The sequence below is a fragment of the Mytilus edulis genome, chromosome 11, assembly GCF_963676685.1.
Source record: "Mytilus edulis chromosome 11, xbMytEdul2.2, whole genome shotgun sequence".
In the NCBI taxonomy this organism is placed as follows: Eukaryota; Metazoa; Mollusca; class Bivalvia; order Mytilida; family Mytilidae; genus Mytilus; species Mytilus edulis.
Genome location: NC_092354.1, coordinates 77,999,149 through 78,020,362, shown reverse-complemented (window position 1 = coordinate 78,020,362; position 21,214 = coordinate 77,999,149). Strand labels below are relative to the sequence as shown.

The window sequence follows — 21,214 nt, the reverse complement described above, 5'->3', positions numbered from 1 at the left end:
GGGTCTAAGCAAGCATTGGTTTTGTTGTACGTTAATACAAGCCGAGGAAATAAATTAAATACGTTTTAAAACTCTTAATACCAATGTAAAACACATTTTAAAATTATTTAAAAAACAAACAACAAAGGACAACATAACTACGAAATCATCATCAGTCCCGAATAAACTAAATAAAACAATGTTAAGTTCCACTCGGATTTCACTACTGTAATAAATGTCACTTTAGTATTCCTTTTTTCTTAAGGATTCAAAAATATATTATTACTTTAAACCAATATACAAGACAACAGATAATTCAAAATTAAAAGTCCTTTACCAAATGGCAAATCAAAACCTTAAAGACATCAAACGAATAAAAACCTTTGTCATATTCCTGACTTGGTACAATCATTTCCTCATACGGAAATGAGGGGGTAAATTTGGTTTTAAAACTAACTTAACTTAACCTGTAATCTGTATGACAGTCGCATATAATTCCATCAAATTGACAACAATGTGTGAGCGAAACAAATAAAATATGTTATAAGTGGACCATTTTTTCGATTCCAGTATTCTGTTTATATTATATAATATCATTGTTTATTTTCTCAAAAGACCAGTTCAACAAGATAAAATGGGCATTCGAAAATACTAAAAAACCAATGAAAAAATACAACACCTGAACAAAAAAGACAACAAGTCAAACAACAATTTTAAAACAATACATAGAAAACTCAGATGTTGCATTTGTCGTGTTACTCATGTAAACATCTTGCTGTTTGGGGAGTAAAATGTCCTCTGTGGTATAAGTATTTCGCAATCAAGAAAATCATGAAAAGTCATTAAATACCTGATTGAAATTAGAAAATAAAATTGTTGAAAACTTACAAACTTAATCTAACACTTCAAAAACTAAATCGAATGACAAGAAAATATCGTAAACGTGGTAATACTCAATCATATCCAGCTGATATCATCAAGATCTTGTTTTAATATTGCAGTATGTATCTAATGGTCAGTGTTTAATATTTATTCTTTTATAACATGTGTAGTATCGGAACGATCAAGTGATTAAGATACACAAAATGTATTTGTTAAACTTGTCTGTAGTAGATGACCGTTTTAAATACTTTTACAATAGACGTAGATAATACTTACATATCAGTAATCTCTTCTTTTCTGAAAGATAGAACAGATCAATGGTGTTAGTTATATATGTGTAAGTGAAAGATGTCTAAACAAACAGGCCAGTATATTTGCTTCTGTTCAATGTGAACATGTGATGTGTCGTTCATTATTGAGGACTGAGGCTGCTCAATGTTCTTCTGGAATTCTCAATCAAACAGACATCAATGGTTTATCAAGAACTGAGTATAGTATTGGACGACCTTTTTTTTTAATTGTCCTCGCATCATACATGCTTCCCTTTAAGAATGTCATCTATGTAAAATTGAGAATGGAAAATCAAATGATGAATGTGTCAAAGAGACAAAAACTAGACTTAAGAGTAAAAAACAGCCGACGGCCACCAATGGGTCTGTAAACAGCGAAAAAGTCCTGCAAGCTCTGTGAAAATAGACGCCATACTATTCTCCAATCGCATTAATGAACTGAAATAAAATTGAAAAGACAAAGACCAAAGGCTCCTGAATTTAGAAAGACGCAAAAAATGCGGCGGCGTTAGAGAAGTTTAGTGAGATCTCAACTTTCCCTATGCTTAAATATCTAAGTATTTACAAGTTGAGAGGTAGAATTCTGCTCTTAAACACTCTTTCTGTTTTTTTTTCATCAATTGGTTTAAAATATTTCTGAAACATTGCAATCATCTACAATGGATTTGGTTTTAAATAAGAACAAATGACAGAAGTTGCATTTTCGAAGACCAAACATATTCTTCACTTCATTGAAATTAAGGAATAAAAAACGTTATGTCTTCATACTTTGGATACGCCATATGATACATATATACATCTTTGTGTCATGTCCATAAATACAAGGAACTTACCCACACGTATCGCATTTCCACACGTTTCTCCTTCGCTCTTTTGGGTTCACTTCCTGTTTGGTATCACTATAATTAGCAACACTAAGCTATTACTAACTGGTAGACACATAATCAGTGCAAAAATAGCAAACAGCATTTGAAATATATGCAAGAGTCATATATTATGTGACTGAATCTCGGAAAAAAGAGGAGAGACATACAACAGAGAGACATCCTATATGTTTAAACTAGACATGCAGGCACATTTAAATGAGCAGTATATTTACGAAAATTAAATGCAACAAAGTTTAAACACTATTGAAAATAATTTATGCTTCTAGTATGCGTTTGCATATAATAAGAAGATTTATTTACTTAAATGCAATTTTGATCAAGCCAGTGTGTTCTAACGTACGTAGTGGAAAAAAGAGGAGAGACATAAATCAGAGAGACTTTCTAATTGATTTATCGAAAATAATATTAAATGGTAAACTTGTGTACACAATATTTAATACAAATTTAATCAGACCCTTGCAACGTCAAATGGTGAAGTATACAAGAAGATTATGTGTAATTCACTCAAACACTTGATAACAAGTTTACATTGTCAAATACGTAACTTTAAAAACTGTATAATATACAAATATATTTCCCTACCTCTTTGGTGAAGGCAATTCTCTTTCTCTGTTCATGGTTTGTTGTGTACGCATTTCACTGATAAAAGAACAACTGAACTTTTTACATTTTTTTCTCAAAGTGTTCTGTCAAGTGTCAGGATTATAACAGTTGTTAACACATAATCCTTTTCTTTGTATGTTGGCGTTTGTTTTTGTAGCAGTACAGTGTTAATATTGTTCTTTTGCTTTCCACTTGTAGTTTATGTGTGTTTCCCTCAGTTGTGTTCGCATTATTTTCCAGTTTAATCGATTTATGTCTATTGTAAAGCGGTATACTTCTATTGTCTTTATTTATATTATAATATTGCATAAAATGAATGAAATTAGATTAAAACTTCTAAATAACGAGAAAAAAAAAGATATATCTGTAATTTTTTGAAAGCAAGTATTTTTGCATTTTTACGTGTTGTCATGGTTGGTACATGTACATGTTTCAATACAACTTAAAATGTACACTGCCATAGACCCCGTATTTATCCGCACATTGTGAATCCATAATATTAAACAATACATTTGTAAAGACCACATATTTGTATTTCATGAATTATCTCTCCTTCGTCTGTCATATAATATCCAGACATAAGTTGATATTTTAAAAAACAACATAATTTTGATTTTGCAAAAATACGTGTCTCTTTAAGATACTATAAAATTGAGAATGAAAATGGGGAAAGAGACAACAACCCGACCATAGAGCAGACAACAGTAGAAGTTCACCAACAGGTCTTCAATGCAACGAGAAATCATCGCACTTAGAGGCGTCCTTCAGCTGGCCCCTAAACAAATATATACTGGTTCAGTGATAATGAACACCATACTAAACTCCAAATGTACACAAGAAACTAAAAGTTAAAATGATACAAGACTAACAAAGGCCAGAGGCTCCTGACTTTGGACAGGCTAAAAAATGCGGCTGGGTTAAAAATGTTTGTGAGATCTCAACCCTCCCCCTATACCTCTAGCCAATGCAGAAAAGTAAACGCATAACAATACGCAAATTAAATTTCAAGAGAAGTCCGAGTCTGATGTCAGAAGATGTAACCAAAGAAAATAAAAAAAAAATCACAATAATACATAAATAATATCAGACTACTACTGACATGCCAGCTCCGGACTTCAATTAAACTAATTGAAAAAATATGTCTTCATCATATGAATATCAGGCACAATCCTCCCCGTGAGGGGATTAGTATCATACCATCATAACATATATGAGAAGAGCATAACCCGTGTCATGCCAACAACTGGTTTATTAATAATAAATGTGTTTAGTTCCGATTATGGTTATATTGAAAAATGAATGACGACTACAAAATGCTCAGTCATTTTTAGTAGAATTACCTGATTATGTAGTTACCAAACAGCTGTTTAACGTCGTTATCTGTTGCAGACTTTGCATTATACTGTATGTAAGGAAATTCAGGTATAGGCTTTACCGTCAGCTTTGCGATGTAATCTGTAAGCTTCTGTAAAGACTGCAACAATTTTCCATCGTTTCCTGTATTGTTGAGTTCATGTATTTTCTTGTCTAAGTCGCGTCCTGCCTCCAAATCCATTTGAGTATCTTCCAATAGCTTTGTTAATTTGTCCCTTTCCTTCCTGGATTGATCCTTGACCGATGCAATCTTCTCTGAGATACATTTATCAACCATAGTCTTTATCTTTGTACCTTCTTCTGTTATAGCTTTGACTATTCCTTCCACCTTCACATCAAATGCCTTTAGACCTTCTTCTATCTGCTTCATGTTTTGGGTTGCCTCATGTACCTTACTACGCAGGTCAGTTGTATTCGTCTCCTTCAGCTGTGATATGCTGTCGAGGAGTTTGGAAAAGGCATGGCCTGAGTGACTGCCAGTCACACAACTGCTATATACCGCTATGTTACAGGTATTACATACAAAACTTACGTCTTCATTGTGGTCTTTACATTTGGATTTACCTTCCGGTATAACATCAGAGGAAGACTGGAACTGGTGGTTCTTTGTCCCTCTCTGCCGTTTATGAAAGCCTTTACAATTTTCACAAAAGTACTGTTCACACTCTAAGCAGTAATGAGATCCAGAGGCACTAACACAAATCTCACAAGTTTTAGATGCTGCCTGTGCCATTTTGTCGCTCATCGTGTTGAATGTGTAATATACAGGTAAGGTATATAACCAATGACAACAACGTTCTATATTTAAATCAATATCGGTTATATATGTATGTCGTGTATTTAAATGAAACACTTTAAGTTATTATAAGGATATCATTTGAATAGTTTATATAAAGACTTCATTGTATTGACTACTGGACCATGGTACGGCTTTATTAATGAAATTGGTCATTGACACTTTAAGTTATAATAAGGACATCGTTTGAATAGTTTATATAAAGACTTCATTGTATTGACTACTGGACTATGGTACGGCTTTATTAATGACCTAAATATTGACCTGGATTTATGATAAACTAATGTAAACATAATGTATATAAACAATTACAAGTATATTTATATTATCATAACTGCAGTATGTATAGATAGACTTATATAAACAATTACAAGTATAATTATATTATCATAACTGCAGTATGTATAGATATACTTATATAAACAATTACAAGTATAATTGTATTATCATAACTGCAGTATATATAGATAGACTTATATAAACAATTACAAGTATAATTATACGATCATAACTGCAGTATGTATAGCTAAACTTATATAAACAATTACAAGTATAAATATAAATCAATTGCTTTCTAAAAGCAATTGTAGACAGTCTTTCCCCCTTTGAAACATGATTGATTGGGGGGGGGGGGGGGGGGTTATTTATTTGTTTGTTTTTGTAAAGGGTCTATATTATTATGTTACCGGAGAAGTTTCATGTTTAGTTTGGAAAGTTTTTATTTTATTTTAGGTCCAGCGCGCGCGCCAGATTGAGGAGACATCACGTGACTTGGGTTTATAATAACGAAAACTTAGTATTTTTATTTCTCTTTAGGTCGGGATGTTGAACAGACAACATGTATAGAGACGGAATGTACACAATGTAATTTCTTTTGTCATTGTAGGAAATTGACATTTTGATCACAGTTCACCAGCAGTGCATGTTTTGGATTTAATTGTTCCGGTGTAACTTTAATACACATTTAACGATTATTTTCTTAAAATGTACATTTTTCAGCACCAGTTTGTAACACAGATTAGTATTTTAATCAAGGAGCGGACATTTTATTGTAGGATGTCACTGAGATTTACGGACCTAGCAAGCGATTTTTACAGCATTGCCATTTTTTTTCTCTAGGAAATGTCTTGAGAGATATCCGCACCAAGTTTTTTTATGAACCTTTAGTACATGTATGCCCTGCTGATTTTCAGGTCGATTGGACTTGTAGTTTCAGAATACATGTGAATTTTTTTTTCTTGAAACAAGCGGAAAAACTCAAATGAGAACTTGGACCCCGTATTAAACACACATAACGGAAGCATACATACAATGATTGATTGATTGATTGGTTGGTTGGTTGGTTGGTTGGTTGGATGATTGATTGATTGATTGATTAATTGATTGATTGATTGATTGATTGATTGATTGGTTGGTTGGTTGATTAAACACGTTGAATAGGGTCAATTTAAACAGCGAAAAAGAAACAAAAAAGATCTTGATTAAACACATGAGACAGAAAATTGCATGCACCGATTGATTGGTTGGTTTGTTGGTTGGTTGGTTGGTTGATTGATTAATTGATTGATTGATTGATTGATTGATTGATTGATTGATTGATTAAACACGTTAGATAGGGCAATTGAAACAGCGAAATAGAAACAAAAAAGATCTTGATTAAACACATGAAACAGAAACATTCATGCACTGATTGATTGATTGATTGGTTGGTTGGTTGGTTGGTTGGTTGGTTGGTTGGTTGGTTGGTTGGTTGGTTGGAATTCAAACACACATAAAACTCTTTAAATAGTGCCAAAAATCACAAAATTTGCCTCTTAGTACATGACCTTGACCTTTGACCTTGTGACCTTCGTCAAGGTCATTGCTCTACAATGTCATTGCAAAAGACCGTATGGGCCAAGGACCTTTTGTTTAAGAGTTTTGCCTAATAATGGCTTTTTATAAACCATCAATGGGGGTTATGTCCCTTACATAATGGTAAAACCAATACAGTCATAATGTAACAAAGTTGCCACTTGAAGTACTTAGCATTTTTCACTGCTTAAATTTTCTGTATCTATAACCATTCAAGAATTATAGGGAAATCAAAGACATATGAAAATCTAAAATATGACCTTGACCTTTGACCTTGACCTATATTTCTAAGTTAGGACCCAGGGACCTCAAATAAAAACTGTCCTGGGTTATACGGTTAACGGTTTATGAGTTAAAAAAACATACCGACAAATTTATTTGGTAAAGGTAGATAACTCCTATGAAATTTCATCGAATCGCTTCGATCCAAATTAGCCAAAAATTCCTGAGGATGTAAAGTCAGCAGCGTAAAGAAAGAACGGTTCATTTTTCTTTTTACAAGTTGTAATTTAGAACTAAATATCATCATCAGGCATATATATTGTTTTCGAACAAACGTAAACTAGGAGAGAACGAATAACATTGAGAATGGAAAACGTTTGTGTGCAGTTTTTTGTTACATTTGCGCGGCATTCAATTTTACTACAGGTTAAGTCATGTGTGGCTCAAGGCACAAACATTAAGTCCATATTTCCCCAAGTATTTGTGCATTACTACTATTAACAGAATCCAGGCGTACTACAAACGGTCCGGAATCATTTCATGCTCACTACAATGAGCAATTTTTACACAAGTGTCTTGTTTAAGGTACAATTATGATTATACAGTTGAAACCTTAAATTAAAAAGACGAAGAAAATGATCCTGAGGTGTCGACCTTCTGACTGCTACATGTATTTATAATATCGAACTCGATGAAAGGAAGGATACAATTCATTTTTTTTTTCACGATTCATCTAAAAGTTGATAACCCTGCCGTTGAAAATAATCTATTCATTATACTGCAACCAAGGCATGGCATAGTTTACCGTTCATACCTTTAAAAATATTATCATGATTATGGAACTTATTAGTTGTTGAATTTTGATGTCAAGATCATTTTAAATGTTAACTGTAGTGTGTGACATTTATTTTTGTCTCAAAGGGTCTCAATGAAAATATGACTAGTTCTTTATACTGAGTTATCCTATATTATTATATTTTGATGTATATTTGAAAGAATGGCGAAGTATGTATCTACTACATATTTTTCTATAACGTGCTCTTTTATATTGTTTAATGACAATGTAATAGCTGACTTTTAGGCCTCAAGGAAAACTAAAGTCGCTTTGCTAGGGTTCAGGATATTTATTAATCAGTAACGTAAAACACCCTGTAATAACAATGATAAAGTTATTCTAATTTTACAGATCAAATAAAATTAGTAATACACATTATAAGTATAATATTCTTTCATTACATATAATGGTATTATACAAAACATTGCACTTTAAAAATACATTTAAGTTATAAACATAATGAGATCAAATATTATGTTTAATCATCAAATCATAGTATTAATGTCTTTACATATAATATTCAGTTGTTCAGATTAACAACATTGATAAATTACACAAATATTAAAAGCATCTAAACTCAAGGGAAATAACTCTTTATCAAAACTATGTGCTTAACATACTCCATAGTTAATTCAACCTTTTAAACAAATACATTATAATTCTAATAACATATTACTAATCCTTACCAACTTGTGGAGCAAGGTAGTTACTGTTGTGGCACAAACCAATTCAAACGTACATACTGGTATATCACACAGTGATATTTATATAACAGCTTACAAATTCTGTAAACCAAAATTACAATGTTAAATAACGGATTTTAATGAAACCGTATTTAAACATAGACCTTATTATAAAACATACAATATAAATAATGTCCTTGTGTATAAAATAAAACATAACTCGGACAATACTTTAAATATGTGCAGAAACGTAGTTCGCTATCTAATGCAACTTTGTTTATGTTTTCCATTTATAATCAATCAACAATGTTATTGTGTACAGACTAATTCACACAAGTAATACACGGTGGTATTTAAAATCTACTCATAACAAAGTCTTATCGAATACACCTCAAAATATCGATCGGAATGTGTGTACTTTCTAAACTGTTTTACATATAGCTATAGGTTGCATTTCTGTAAATATTGACAATGCAATTTCCCATAGGAACTCCTTTTACGGCTAAAACTGTACCAATTTTACTATGAAGTTTTGAAAAAAAATCTTATCCTAGAATTGAAAGTTCATATGCACCACAATTTTTTTCAAAGGTCAAAATATAGGTCTGTGCGGCATATTTTCAACGTTTATATGCCCTGAACTTCTCAGAGTTTAAACTTACACTAATTTTCTTAACTACCCCTACCTCAAATGAAAGGTTACCACAGATTTCAATGTAAACAATATGCACGTGTTTATTTACTGGTAACATTCCCAAGTTCTGTCTCTGCGATATGGAACACAGAGAGTATAACTGGGAACCAGTATGTAAACAAAATCAATTTTCTATGAATATTCAATTACTCCCCAAAAGAGGCGTGTTTTGAGAAACAGCTGTATTTACAAAGTGCAACCTATAGAGACATTTATTCAAATAGAAAACTCTCTAAAATCAGTTTTTCTCACATTAATACTCATTTATCAGAATTAAAGTCTTAAAGAAATCACTGTGTATACTCTAAGTTTTTTTTTACTATACATTTTATACCCCCTCCCCTGTTTCAATTTTTTAAAGAATTTGAAAACAAGACTTTAATGATTGCCAGCTTACCCTATTTGCATATTTTCTGATAAAAAATGCCTAAAACCTGTTAAAAACTGTTTTTATAACATATTGAAAGCATATCAGAATATCACAATTGTAATGTTCAGCAGTCAATCATTACAACATTCAAGATTATATAAAGTATCCAATCCAGCCTCTATCTCCAGTCCACATCTTACTGTATGCCTATTTGTCAATTAAAGAACACATTTTCTGCCTCAAGTGGTCAATATAGAATTCTTGTCACAACAGTATCATCTGTAACCATATATCTGACACAATTTAGCTACTATATATACTAGAAGTGTTCAAACAAAGCCATATTTGCAATAGTTGTATGTATGCAGATACCAGTCTGAGATATAAATTCACTTAAAATGTTGTAGAGATGACTGCTAACATCTGATTTTTGCATAACTTCCAAGCATAGTTATTGTTTTCTATATCAAGAACTTTAAAATCATAAATTCATAGCATTTACAAGTTAAATTATTTGTTTTATGACCTAGGGGGTAGACAATTTGCTATGTTTTTTGTCCCTGGGGCCTCAAATTTCCTAAATCATTCTGCTGTTTCTAGCAATTTGGAATATTTAGTACATATTCAGGATAGAACACACTATTGTAAGTTTTTTTGAGATATTTTTGTTTGTCTAGCTTGTATTTATTATGCCGTGGTGACAAAAAAGCAGACTTAGGTGTTGCGGCTTACTTTTGGGTTATCGAAAGGACACAAATACCCCATAAATAATATTCAGGAAGGATCTATGAGTTTCAATGACTGCGAAGAGTAAATATAAGCACTTCTTAACAATTTAACTTACAAATATGCAAATATTATGATTTAATTTTGTATCCAGGACTTTAAGTAAACTATGCATACTGTAAACTGTGAATTTATGCTGAGTCATCATATTTAAGGCCCAGGATTCTATCAATCTTCATTAAATATTTATAAAACTTCTTATTTCAGTTAATTTCTTAAAAATCTGTGAAATAAAGCAAATTTGGTTAAATTCTGAATGTTCCCCTTTTTCACCCTATATAGGTTGCATTTCTGTAAATATTGACAATGCAATTTCCCATAGGAACTCCTTTTACGGCTAAAACTGTACCAATTTTACTATGAAGTTTTGAAAAAAATCTTATCCGAGAATTGAAAGTTCATATGCACCACAATTTTTTTCAAAGGTCAAAATATAGGGCTGTGCGGCATATTTTCAACGTTTATATGCCCTGAACTTCTCAGAGTTTAAACTTACACTAATTTTCTTAACTACCCCTACCTCAAATGAAAGGTTACCACAGATTTCAATGTAAACAATATGCACGTGTCTATTTACTGGTAACATTCCCAAGTTCTGTCTCTGCGATATGGAACACAGAGAGTATAACTGGGAACCAGTATGTAAACAAAATCAATTTTCTATGAATATTCAATTACTCCCCAAAAGAGGCGTGTTTTGAGAAACAGCTGTATTTACAAAGTGCAACCTCTAACGAATGACTACCAGTACTTTATATAATAAAATAAGTGTATAATATATGCATTTTATGTAGCGATAATACTTTTCGGGATCATAGAGAAAAATAACCTTTCATACCAAAAATCATTCAATCTATGAACATATATATTAGAAATATTAACAAAGAATTAGATAAAGAAAACTCACGTCAAAATGTCAAGTCTGTCAATATAATACAATGCTGACTATTCAATATACTTTCAAACTATTTCAATGGCTATTGAACATAAACGTCTGTCCATTTTGACTCCATTAGTCTTTTTTGCTCAAAACAAAGAAACTAGGAACTGAGCGGTAAAACTTTAAATTAACCAATCAAATCCAAGTAATCATGAATAATGTATGGAAACATTTCAGTGTAATAAAAGTTTATATGATACAATATCTTATGAAGTTTATTTAATATTAGCATAATTATACATCTTTATTTTACAATTAAAATATAACAAAATAAAGAGGCTACCACATTCTCCCCTGTATTGGAAAAATGACTTCCACGTCATACGACTCCTCCTCCCTCTGACGAAGAAATGACATTCTCGGCATTCTAAACTGGTATTACTATGATGTTTCTTTCACAATCTCAATGATGGTACGTGTGATGTCATTCTCCATTCCTCTAAACATTCCGTCTTTCAGTTGTCTTGTTAACCACTCTACTTTCTGTAGCCAAGATGATGTTTGTCTAATAGCTTGTTTGGTGATATAGTCTTTCAAACATGCAGGTGGTTTTCTAATTCTTGTTCTTCAGTCGGGGCACTTAGCGAACTCCATAATATTATGGAATTCCGTAATTTTTGTGGAAAATTAAAGTTGTCTCCCTTTGACTAACAGGCTAAATTTAAGATGGGAGATAACTATATTTTGAAACTGATTCTCTAAAAAAAAAAACAAGGGAGACAAATGAAATCTATTTATTGTTTTCTTAACTACAATGGAAAAAAAATATATAATAACATGAAGGGATGTTACCTCGGTGAAGAGTACTCGCTCGGTAAAACATTTACAAAATGGAAACACAAAATTATATCCATTTTATGTATTGTGGGTCTTTCATTGTTTTATATATATGTAAACTGTATATTATGTATAATGTTTTAAGCCATTGGCTCATACTGAGGGCTCATATGGGCGTAAAGTGCTTTTCAATAAAGAATTAAAGGACTTATAAACGTAAAATCCTCAACATTATAACAATGGACTAGATAACATGAATTATATACCATATAAATCATAATTAAAAGCTTATTTAATACATGACATACATGTTCTTATTTTATTATGTAAACTGACAATTATCTAATCCAGTAATAAAGTGATAACTATAGAAAAATTATTACTCAAACAACAGTATTAAGGGACCGTAAAAAACACATTTTTAAAATAATCAACAAAGGGGTGATGTTTGAACTAACTGATGATCACTGATGACTTTAATAATTTTCTGAGGATCGACATAAGGTGCATTGAATTTGTCTGATCTAAAAGTAGTATCTTGACAACTGTGCCTGTGATGAGGCTAATTCTCAACTTTATTTGTAACTAACAGTCCTGCTGATGAAAATATATGCTCTGACGGTATAAATGGAGAGGGAATGACTTAGATTAGCTTAAAGTGTAAGATTTTGAAAACTGATCTTGTTCATTGCATACCTCTGTTTGGGAGAATTTTAAATGAGAGCTAAGCGGAAATATTCGATTCGTATTTTAATTATCGAAAAATATTAGATAGTATAATTGCAGGACATAAATACAACTATTGACAAATTGTTGATGCAATCACATTGACGTATGCGTATCTGTTTCCATATGTGTGCTATAAATACATTATAATCTGGAGAGATATATAAACTGTGTAATTATAAATCGTCTAAGCTACAAAATATTGTGTTTTATCAATGAAGTGAAATACGATACTAATACATCTGTGTACTGTAAGCTACAGTAACAAGGTATTTGATTTTTAATGGCTCAAGTGCATCAGGAAACCTCATTATAACTAATGATAGTTCAACGATTAGACATTTCTCTTAAGCTAGAGGTCACATTGGTACGCTGATCCCTCAAATTGCACTTGCCACTTTAATATATAATATTTTGTGATAAAAGTTTAGAGATTTATAATCGCCAACTTTGAAAACAGACAACGCATCATAATACACAAGCGTAGATATTAGTTATGAATTATTATTTTTGTTTTAACTTTAATTGTTAATATGCTTCTGAAGGAAAACAAACTAATCGACGACACAAAATAAAATAAAACTAAATAAATCATTTGAAAAAGTCTATATAATAGAAAAACACTCGCAACAAATTTATGAGTTTGTTTGAATGTTAAATTCGTTTGATTTTTTTTTTTCGTATGTTCTAACTTTCACGGACTTCAACGTGAAAGGTTGCTGGAATTTAAATTAAATTTATAATCAATGCTAAAAGCTTGTGAAATACTAGAACTCTTTTCTTCTCGCGTTTGTTTGAATTATATGACTAATGTTATGGCATATTCAACTAAACTGGGAAGCAGCGCTGTATTTTGTTTACGTGCTAATGTACATGTAGATTTAAATAGTCAAGAAAACTTAATATGACTCCGCGAGCACCACAGTCTTTCCTCTGACATATAATACAGGGGCGGATCTAGCCATATTAAAAGCTTTAAGGGGGGTCCCAACTCAGGACAAAAAGGGGGGGGGGGGGTCCAACTATATGTTCCCATTCAAATGCATTGATCGGCCAAAAAGAGGAGGGTTCAAACACTCGGACCCCCTACCCCTGGATCCGCTAATGTAATAGTTCTTATTAATTGCCTCGAAAAATATCACTCATACGAAAGATGTCTATGCCAGCACGAAACTGACGGGTCGGTTTGAACATGACATGACACATTTAATTATATTGCAATACATGTATTGTAATCTTTCTTTTAACATAAGCAGTATTGTTCATATGTTCAATTAATTTATTAAACTTTTCTAGGAGTTTTTGCTTAATTTCATTCTAATAATACGGTAGAGAATTAATATTTCCTGCAGGAAAAAAATGAGTAACAAGTCGACCTTCAATATTATTGCATTCATCACACAAAAGAACTACAAACAAGCTGTCCCAAGTCAGGATCATGTAATTCAGTGGTTGTCGTTTGTTGATGTATTACATATTTGTTTTTCGTTCATTTTTGTACGTAATTTAGGTTTGCATTGTTTTATATTTGTCATTTCGGAACCTATTATAGCTGACTATGTGGTATGGGTTTTGCTCATTGTTGAAGACCGTACGGTGACCTATAATTGTTAGTTTCTATGTCATTTGGTCTCTTGTGGAGAGTTGTCTCATTGGCAATCATACAACATATTTTTTATAAGATAAAGTTTAGTTCATGATTTCTGAAATCTTTCAACATCAAGAATCACTTACACAGTGAAAATTGTTTTTCTTGAACTTGAGGTGAGTGATATTTTCCCCATATCGAAGTCCTAACTAATATTTCATGTCGAGTTTTTAGCATTGCATACTGAAAGAAGAAAAAAGGAATATTGCAGCTAGACAAAGTCTTTCAATTGCAGCTAGACAAAATCTTTCATTTTTATTTATTCATTCATTGTCTGCACTGTAATGAAAGATTCGAATTACCTCTATTTTCACTACTGTCCCGGAATATTGTGCGAGTTAAAACAACACAAAAAACGCCAGTTTAATAATAACAGGAGGCTCAAAATAGCCTGTGTTGCTCATCTTGGTCTATATCATATTAGACAAAGACACACTTCAACATTGTAGACGAGAAAAGTATTATTAAATGACAAAAACAGATATTTTTTTTTTTTTTTTTTATCTTATATTGGCGGTCATTTAAGTCTGTTCAGTTTCTCTCATTTATATCTTATTTAGAACTAAATGCTTAAGTTTCAGAGATATAAATCAAACACTGCATCCCCGCTTATTTACTATTTAGCCATTCTGCCATCTTGGTTGATGTTTGGTCAATGGATACATTTTTTTGAACTAGATACCCTAGGGATTGTTTATGCAAAGTTTGTTTTAATTTGGACAAGTAGTTTCAGAGGAGAATTTTTTGGCAAAGGATTACCGAAATGTAAGACAAATTGTGGGAAATTAACTGTAAAAGGCAATAACTACTTTTTGTAGACCTTGTTTTGCTGAAAAAGTTTGCTGTCAACATTTTTCCTTCATGCATGGTAATATTCAGGATGATAGCCAAAAACTGCAAAATTTTCTTTCAACTATTAGTTCAAGGGGAAACAACACAACAACGGGTTGTCTACTGCATTGGCAGATAACTTTTGACTGAACGAACATACGATTTGCTATAAATGCTTTAGTTTCAGAGATTTATACGCCAAAAACTGCATTTTACCCCGATGTTCTGTTTTTAGCGATGACTGCCATCTCGGTGCACAAGCGTGGTCATATGCATCGGAATGAATTTATTATATACATACCCTAATAATGATATAGGCCGAAATTGGTTTTATTTGGCCCAGCAGATTCAGAGTGGAATATCTTTGTAAAAGCTATCAGACGACAACGACGGAAGAAGGACGACAATTGATGAGAAAAGTTTAATAAATAATCGCACTTTGTCACTTTTGGCCTGGTGAGCTTAAAAGGAGATATTGGCAATTTGTAAATTTTATATACACAGTTATACATATTTTCTTGGATTGAAAAAAAAAACAAACTAATCATAATGCATCTCGTTTGAATTGTTTTATCATTTGTAATTTCGGGGCCTTTCATATAGCAGACTATGCTGCACGAATTTTACTCATAGTTGAAAGTCGTATCATGACCTTTATAGATATAAGGAGATAACATATGATTGCCAATGAGACAACTCTCCATTAAAGTCATAATTTTTAAAGATAAACCATTGAAGGTCAAAGTACAGTCTTATATGTACCATTTACTAGTTTTCTGGATCTTGAGTTGATTAAGAGAGCATGAAACTAAAAAGACTCAATGTGTCAGTGGCAACTCAGGTGCGGATCCAGAGGGGGGAGGGGGTCCGGGGGTTTGTTGGACGAACAATGCATTTGAATGGGGACATGTAATTGGACCCCCCCCCCCTTTGTCCTGGGTTAGGACCCCCTTCCCCTTTTTTAAAATGGCTGGATCCGCCCCTGCAACTATTTGATACCCTTTGATAATTTGATTCACTTCATGTCAAACCACCTTTTAAAAAGTCACACTTACAATTTTGTAAATATACACGTGGCTTAAGCATAGTTTCATCAAATTTATACCGTTGGTTTTCCCGTTTGAATGGTTTTACACTAGTAATTTTGGAGCCCTTTATAGCTTGTTGATCGGTGTGAGCCAAGGTTCCGTGTTGAAGGCCGTACATTGACCTATAATGGTTTACTTTTTTTTTAAATTGTTATTTGGATGGAGAGTTGTCTCATTGGCACTGCACACCACATCTTCCTATATCTAAGAGCTGGTCTTGAGAGACTTCCCCTGGAACTACATATTAAATTTCAATCTATATTGTATGGTATACGTTTATATTCTCATGCCATTTATCCTCTTGTAAAGGAATCGTTTTTTTTTTGTCTCAAAGCTTAGACTCTGTGCGAATTTATTCTTCAGTTGGTTCTCATTTGTAAAACATGTATCAGAAGAAACTGGTATGGATTTAGACACTTTCAAGAAATATTCCTCTCATAAGATAAATAAAACTATTAGAGAACAAATAAAATTAAAATTGAAGGATTTTTATGAAAAGAGAGTAAATGATAAGATATGAAGGATAACAGCAAACTCACTATTTATAATCTTGTAAGACTAAATAATACAAATGAAAAATATTTAACTTACTCAAAATTTTAATTTAGAAAACCAATAACAAAACTAGAATAAGAGATCATGATTTATTAATAGAAAAAGGAAGATATCTTAGAAATGTAGAATGCCAATATATATAGAAGAAAGATTAACTGCAACCAATTTGAAGATGAAATTCATTCCTTTTCTATTTTGTAATAGTAACAGTAATAATAGAAAAGTGTCTTTTTATTTAAAACCCAATCCAAGATCACACATTCAGGTAAATATAACAGGTGTTTTCGTCTTTCCTGTTATTTTTAGATTTCGGAGATAAAGCCACTGGCTAAAATCAAAACAGCTATAAGTTAAGCTTTACGATGTTTTATATTATATAACTTCCTCAATAGTGCAAAAGAATTACAATGAAAGTTCAATGGTAATGTTCCAAAAAGACAGAATAGATAGTTATTTCAGTAAATGGTCAATACTAAATATACAATGTATACATGTATCAATGTAAATGCACGGCATCTCTTCAGCTTGCCCGCTGTTATTTTATGAACAAGTCACACTAGACCACGATCGAACCACGCTCAGCACGATATAAAAAGTATTCAGATCGTGTTGAGGTCGCGGTATGGGCGGCATGAAAATGTAAATTTTGGATGAGTTCACGATGCTACTACGACCTCATTACTTTTCTTCAACGATTCCGCCAAGAGTATACCCCGTTTTCACCACGCTTGTTCTGCGACCTCACTACGATAATCACGATCTTGCTACGCTCATCACGTTCTTACTACGATTATATCACACTTTTTCCGATTAAAAAACGATCTTAGCACGTTTCTTCTGCGATTAAAGAACGATTTTATCACGATCATTCTACGATCTTACCATGTTCATATGGCGATTTTACTACGCTCTCGGTAATATAATAACGTCAATATCATGTTGTCGGAGTCAATATAAATACTGTTCCATTCCTCCTTTTTTCATTTATACGTAAAATTCTCGATAACAACACAGACAGGCCACCAAAATCTACAATATTTTGTATTTTTGCATGATATGGATAGAGGTAGAGTCAGTGGGGCCTCTGATACGAATCCTGATCCAGATGAGATGTCGGATTAACCTATCACAACGTATATTGCTGATCTATCAAGATCAAATGAAGATATTTTATTGAACAATTAATAGTGGGATGATACAAATGTGTCAAGCATGGCTGAGCTGTTGGAGACTAGCGACATTAGGTCCAAATTATATACAGACGAATAAAACCTGGAGAGCTTTTACATGCTTTATTTGACAATGAGAATGAGCCCGAGCATGGCTATAAGTAAAAATGGTCGTAATATGAACGTAGTAAGGTCGTAAGACGTGCGTGATTAGGACGGCATGAGCGTGCTAGAATCGTTCTATGATCTTTAAAGCGGGGTTTACACAGGGCGATTATTGCTCCCGTTTGAGATCAGACTGCGCTTAGACTCGAAAAGTTAAAAAGTTGGATTACTATCCTCAATGATATGGAATGTCCTGTTATTGCCTGAACGCTGTAGTATACGTTCGTAACACTCGGACTCCTACGGATCGGAGAGTTTGGACAAGCACCCCGACAGTAAGGTGCGTCCCTTAACATTCGGGAAGTCTCAATCAATTTTGTCTAGTCGAATTACAATCGTTATTATGTCGTGACAAATTCTCTAGTATCGCGATGATCAAAATCGTAACATTGATCTGTGACTAAGAATTTCATTATCCCAGGAATTGATCACCTTAGCCGTATTTGGCACAACTTTTTGGAATTGTTGGTTCTCAATGCTCTTCTTCTTTGTACTTATTTGGCTTAATAACTATTTTGGAACTTAACGTCACTGATCAGTCTTATGTAGACGAAACGCGCGTCTGCCTTAAAAAACTATAATCCTTGTGTCTTTGATAACTATTTTCTGGACAGTGTCATGTGGAACGGGCATGATCTAGAAAGATTTACCATTGCTGTTTTTTTGCCGATTGAGTCCAGATTGCATCCCGAATGCGAACAGTCCAAGATACGACTGAGTCCAGCATGCCGTCTTATGACGGCAATTGATATATGAGGTTTGAAAATTTTCAAAACTTTGTACTACAATGACGCACTGGGTCAGTTTATTAAGCGTGCTAGTTCACAAGGCAAATATAGAAAAAAGAAGAAATGGTATGATTGCCAATGCATCAACTCTTCACAAACGACCAAAAATGGCACAGAAATTAATAACTATAGGTCAACATACCGCAAAGTCAGCTATAAAAGACCCCAAAATGATAATATAAAACAATTTAAACGAGAAAAATAACGGCCTAATTTATGTACCAAAAAATGAACGAAAAACAATATGTAACAGAAACAAACGACAGCCACTGAATTACAGGCTTCAGATTTGGGAGAGACACATACATACTGGATGTGGCGGGGTCAAACATGTTTGCGTGATCGCAACCCACTCCCTTACATGAAACAGTGGTGTAATAGTACAACATAAGAACGATCTATAAAAATCAGTTGAAAGTCTTAACTCGACAGATGATTAAAGATACAAATACTACATGAAATTACATGTGGACGTGTCCGGGTACTTGTACATCCCAAACAAAACCAAATAGACACTAAGTACAAATATGAGAGTACTCACAGTAAGCCTAATAAACTCATCGTAGATACAAGGATTTAAATTTTGTATTTGAGCCAGACGCGCGTTTCGACTACAAAAGGCTCATCAGTGACGATCGAATAAAGTTCGAAATTGCAGAGTTTCTACTCGAATACATTATTCTGACTCCTGGCAGACAAGATTTTCTTTTACACCTGTCAAGCAGCAAATACTGATTTTAAATTTATATGTTTGATCAGGCACAAGTCTTAATCCACGATCTTTTTCCCCCAAAAAAATCTATAACTTTCAGAATAAATCATGGTAGAGCTAAACAATTAATTTTTTGTGAGAGATGCATTCATCTGTTTACTTTTCTGTTGTTTGTTTTGTAGGTGTTTTGTTACTCAGTATTTAATGTTGTTTTGTGTACTCTTTGTCTTTTTGTAGTTTTGCAACATTTCAGTACTAGGGTTTATTTCCGTTGGGCAGCCTCTTTGTGGGTGTGTTACATGCGATACGTTTTTCGTGCAGTTTTGCAACATTCAGACATTTGAATGTGTCCCTGTCGAGCTGACACAATCACAATAGCCGCCTTTCGAACGTGTCTTAAAATATTCTTGTGTTACCTATTCTAAGATCGGTTCCGGACTTCTTTTTACTTTGCATATTGCTGTGTGTTTGTTGATTCCACATAGGATAGATGTATACATGGGGGGGGGGGGTAAGATTTCACTAAACAAGTTATATATAAATTGAGGTCTAGCAGGACGGCAACAGTGCAGGCGATTGGGTGTCCCGGCGAGGGAAGAACAAAAAATTTGCGAAAGCAAGTTTACAGATCTAACATTGTTGGGTTGATGTTAAGACGAGTTTTATATATATAATTATATATATTTATACGAGTCTAAATTGAAAACTACGTTCAAACCTATGATTGCGTTGGATAAAAACCGCAATTATTATACTCGTGCATGTAAACCAAATTTCGTTGTAGAAGGGTCAAAAAACAGCACAAACAACATTTTCCAAAAGACCAAAATAGTGAAAAAGTATATTTAAACAAAACGCATTTGACTAACAGGTCGAACAACTGATGTTCTTTAACCCTGCAGACTGCCATTATATATATACATGCCGCATTTGTGCGGCTATTCTAAGTCGGGATTCTCTGGCCTATGTTAGTTTAGTATGGGGTTTTTTTACTACTTATTTTGGTTCCTTTATATGTTTCGGAGATTTTTTTTTTTTATTAAATTTCATATTTGCTGAACTTGGATACAAACATACTGTTTAGATGCAAGCAAAACCTCACTTGTGGGATTTCCTCACTGTGTCGAACAATTGGTGGCCCTGTGCTGTTTTCTGCTCTTTGGACGGGTTACTGTCTCTTTGACACATTCCCAATTTTCATTCCCAATTTTTAGTTCTAAAGTTTCCAATGAGAATAATGTCATGCTTTATACTTTTCTAATATTGATAGACATTATATTTGTCAATATCTAAATGGTCAGAGTCAGAATTATTTCACAACAATTAAAATCGTGATGTTTAAACTCCATACAGTTGCATAAAGGACCTACATGTTGTACTTATGATTTATCTGTTCTTGTCTTGAACATGTTCGAAATATTTGTGACTGGACGTAAAGAAAATAACAATCAATTACAGCGAATCAGTTAAAAGTAATGTGTAGTAATATAATAATGTTTTAGAAAAAAAATGTATAAAGCTAGTTCTTTATACAGCCTCACCCTACACCTGGCTACACTA

At 32.9% G+C, this 21,214-nt stretch overlaps 1 protein-coding gene and 1 long non-coding RNA gene across 2 annotated transcripts in view; both read right to left on the bottom strand.

The window, feature by feature from the left end:
• The window catches only part of LOC139496361 (E3 ubiquitin-protein ligase TRIM71-like), a 45,881-nt gene extending 41,064 nt beyond the window's left edge, over positions 1-4,817 (bottom strand). Inside the window, exons 1-4 of the mRNA XM_071284884.1 lie at positions 3,982-4,817; positions 2,621-2,677; positions 1,985-2,050; positions 1,134-1,158 (exon numbers count right to left, since the gene is read on the bottom strand). Coding sequence (XP_071140985.1) covers positions 1,134-1,158; positions 1,985-2,050; positions 2,621-2,677; positions 3,982-4,760 — 927 coding nt within the window. The 5' untranslated portion in view covers positions 4,761-4,817. The remainder of the gene's footprint in view (positions 1-1,133; positions 1,159-1,984; positions 2,051-2,620; positions 2,678-3,981) is intronic.
• Positions 4,818-7,956: 3,139 nt separating this feature from the next.
• LOC139494990 (uncharacterized) lies at positions 7,957-11,269 on the bottom strand. The gene is made up of 3 exons (XR_011657231.1): positions 11,163-11,269; positions 8,409-8,507; positions 7,957-8,036 (listed from the first exon to the last, which is right to left on the bottom strand). It is a non-coding gene; the product is annotated as an uncharacterized lncRNA (long non-coding RNA).
• Between the last annotated feature and the right edge of the window lie 9,945 nt (positions 11,270-21,214).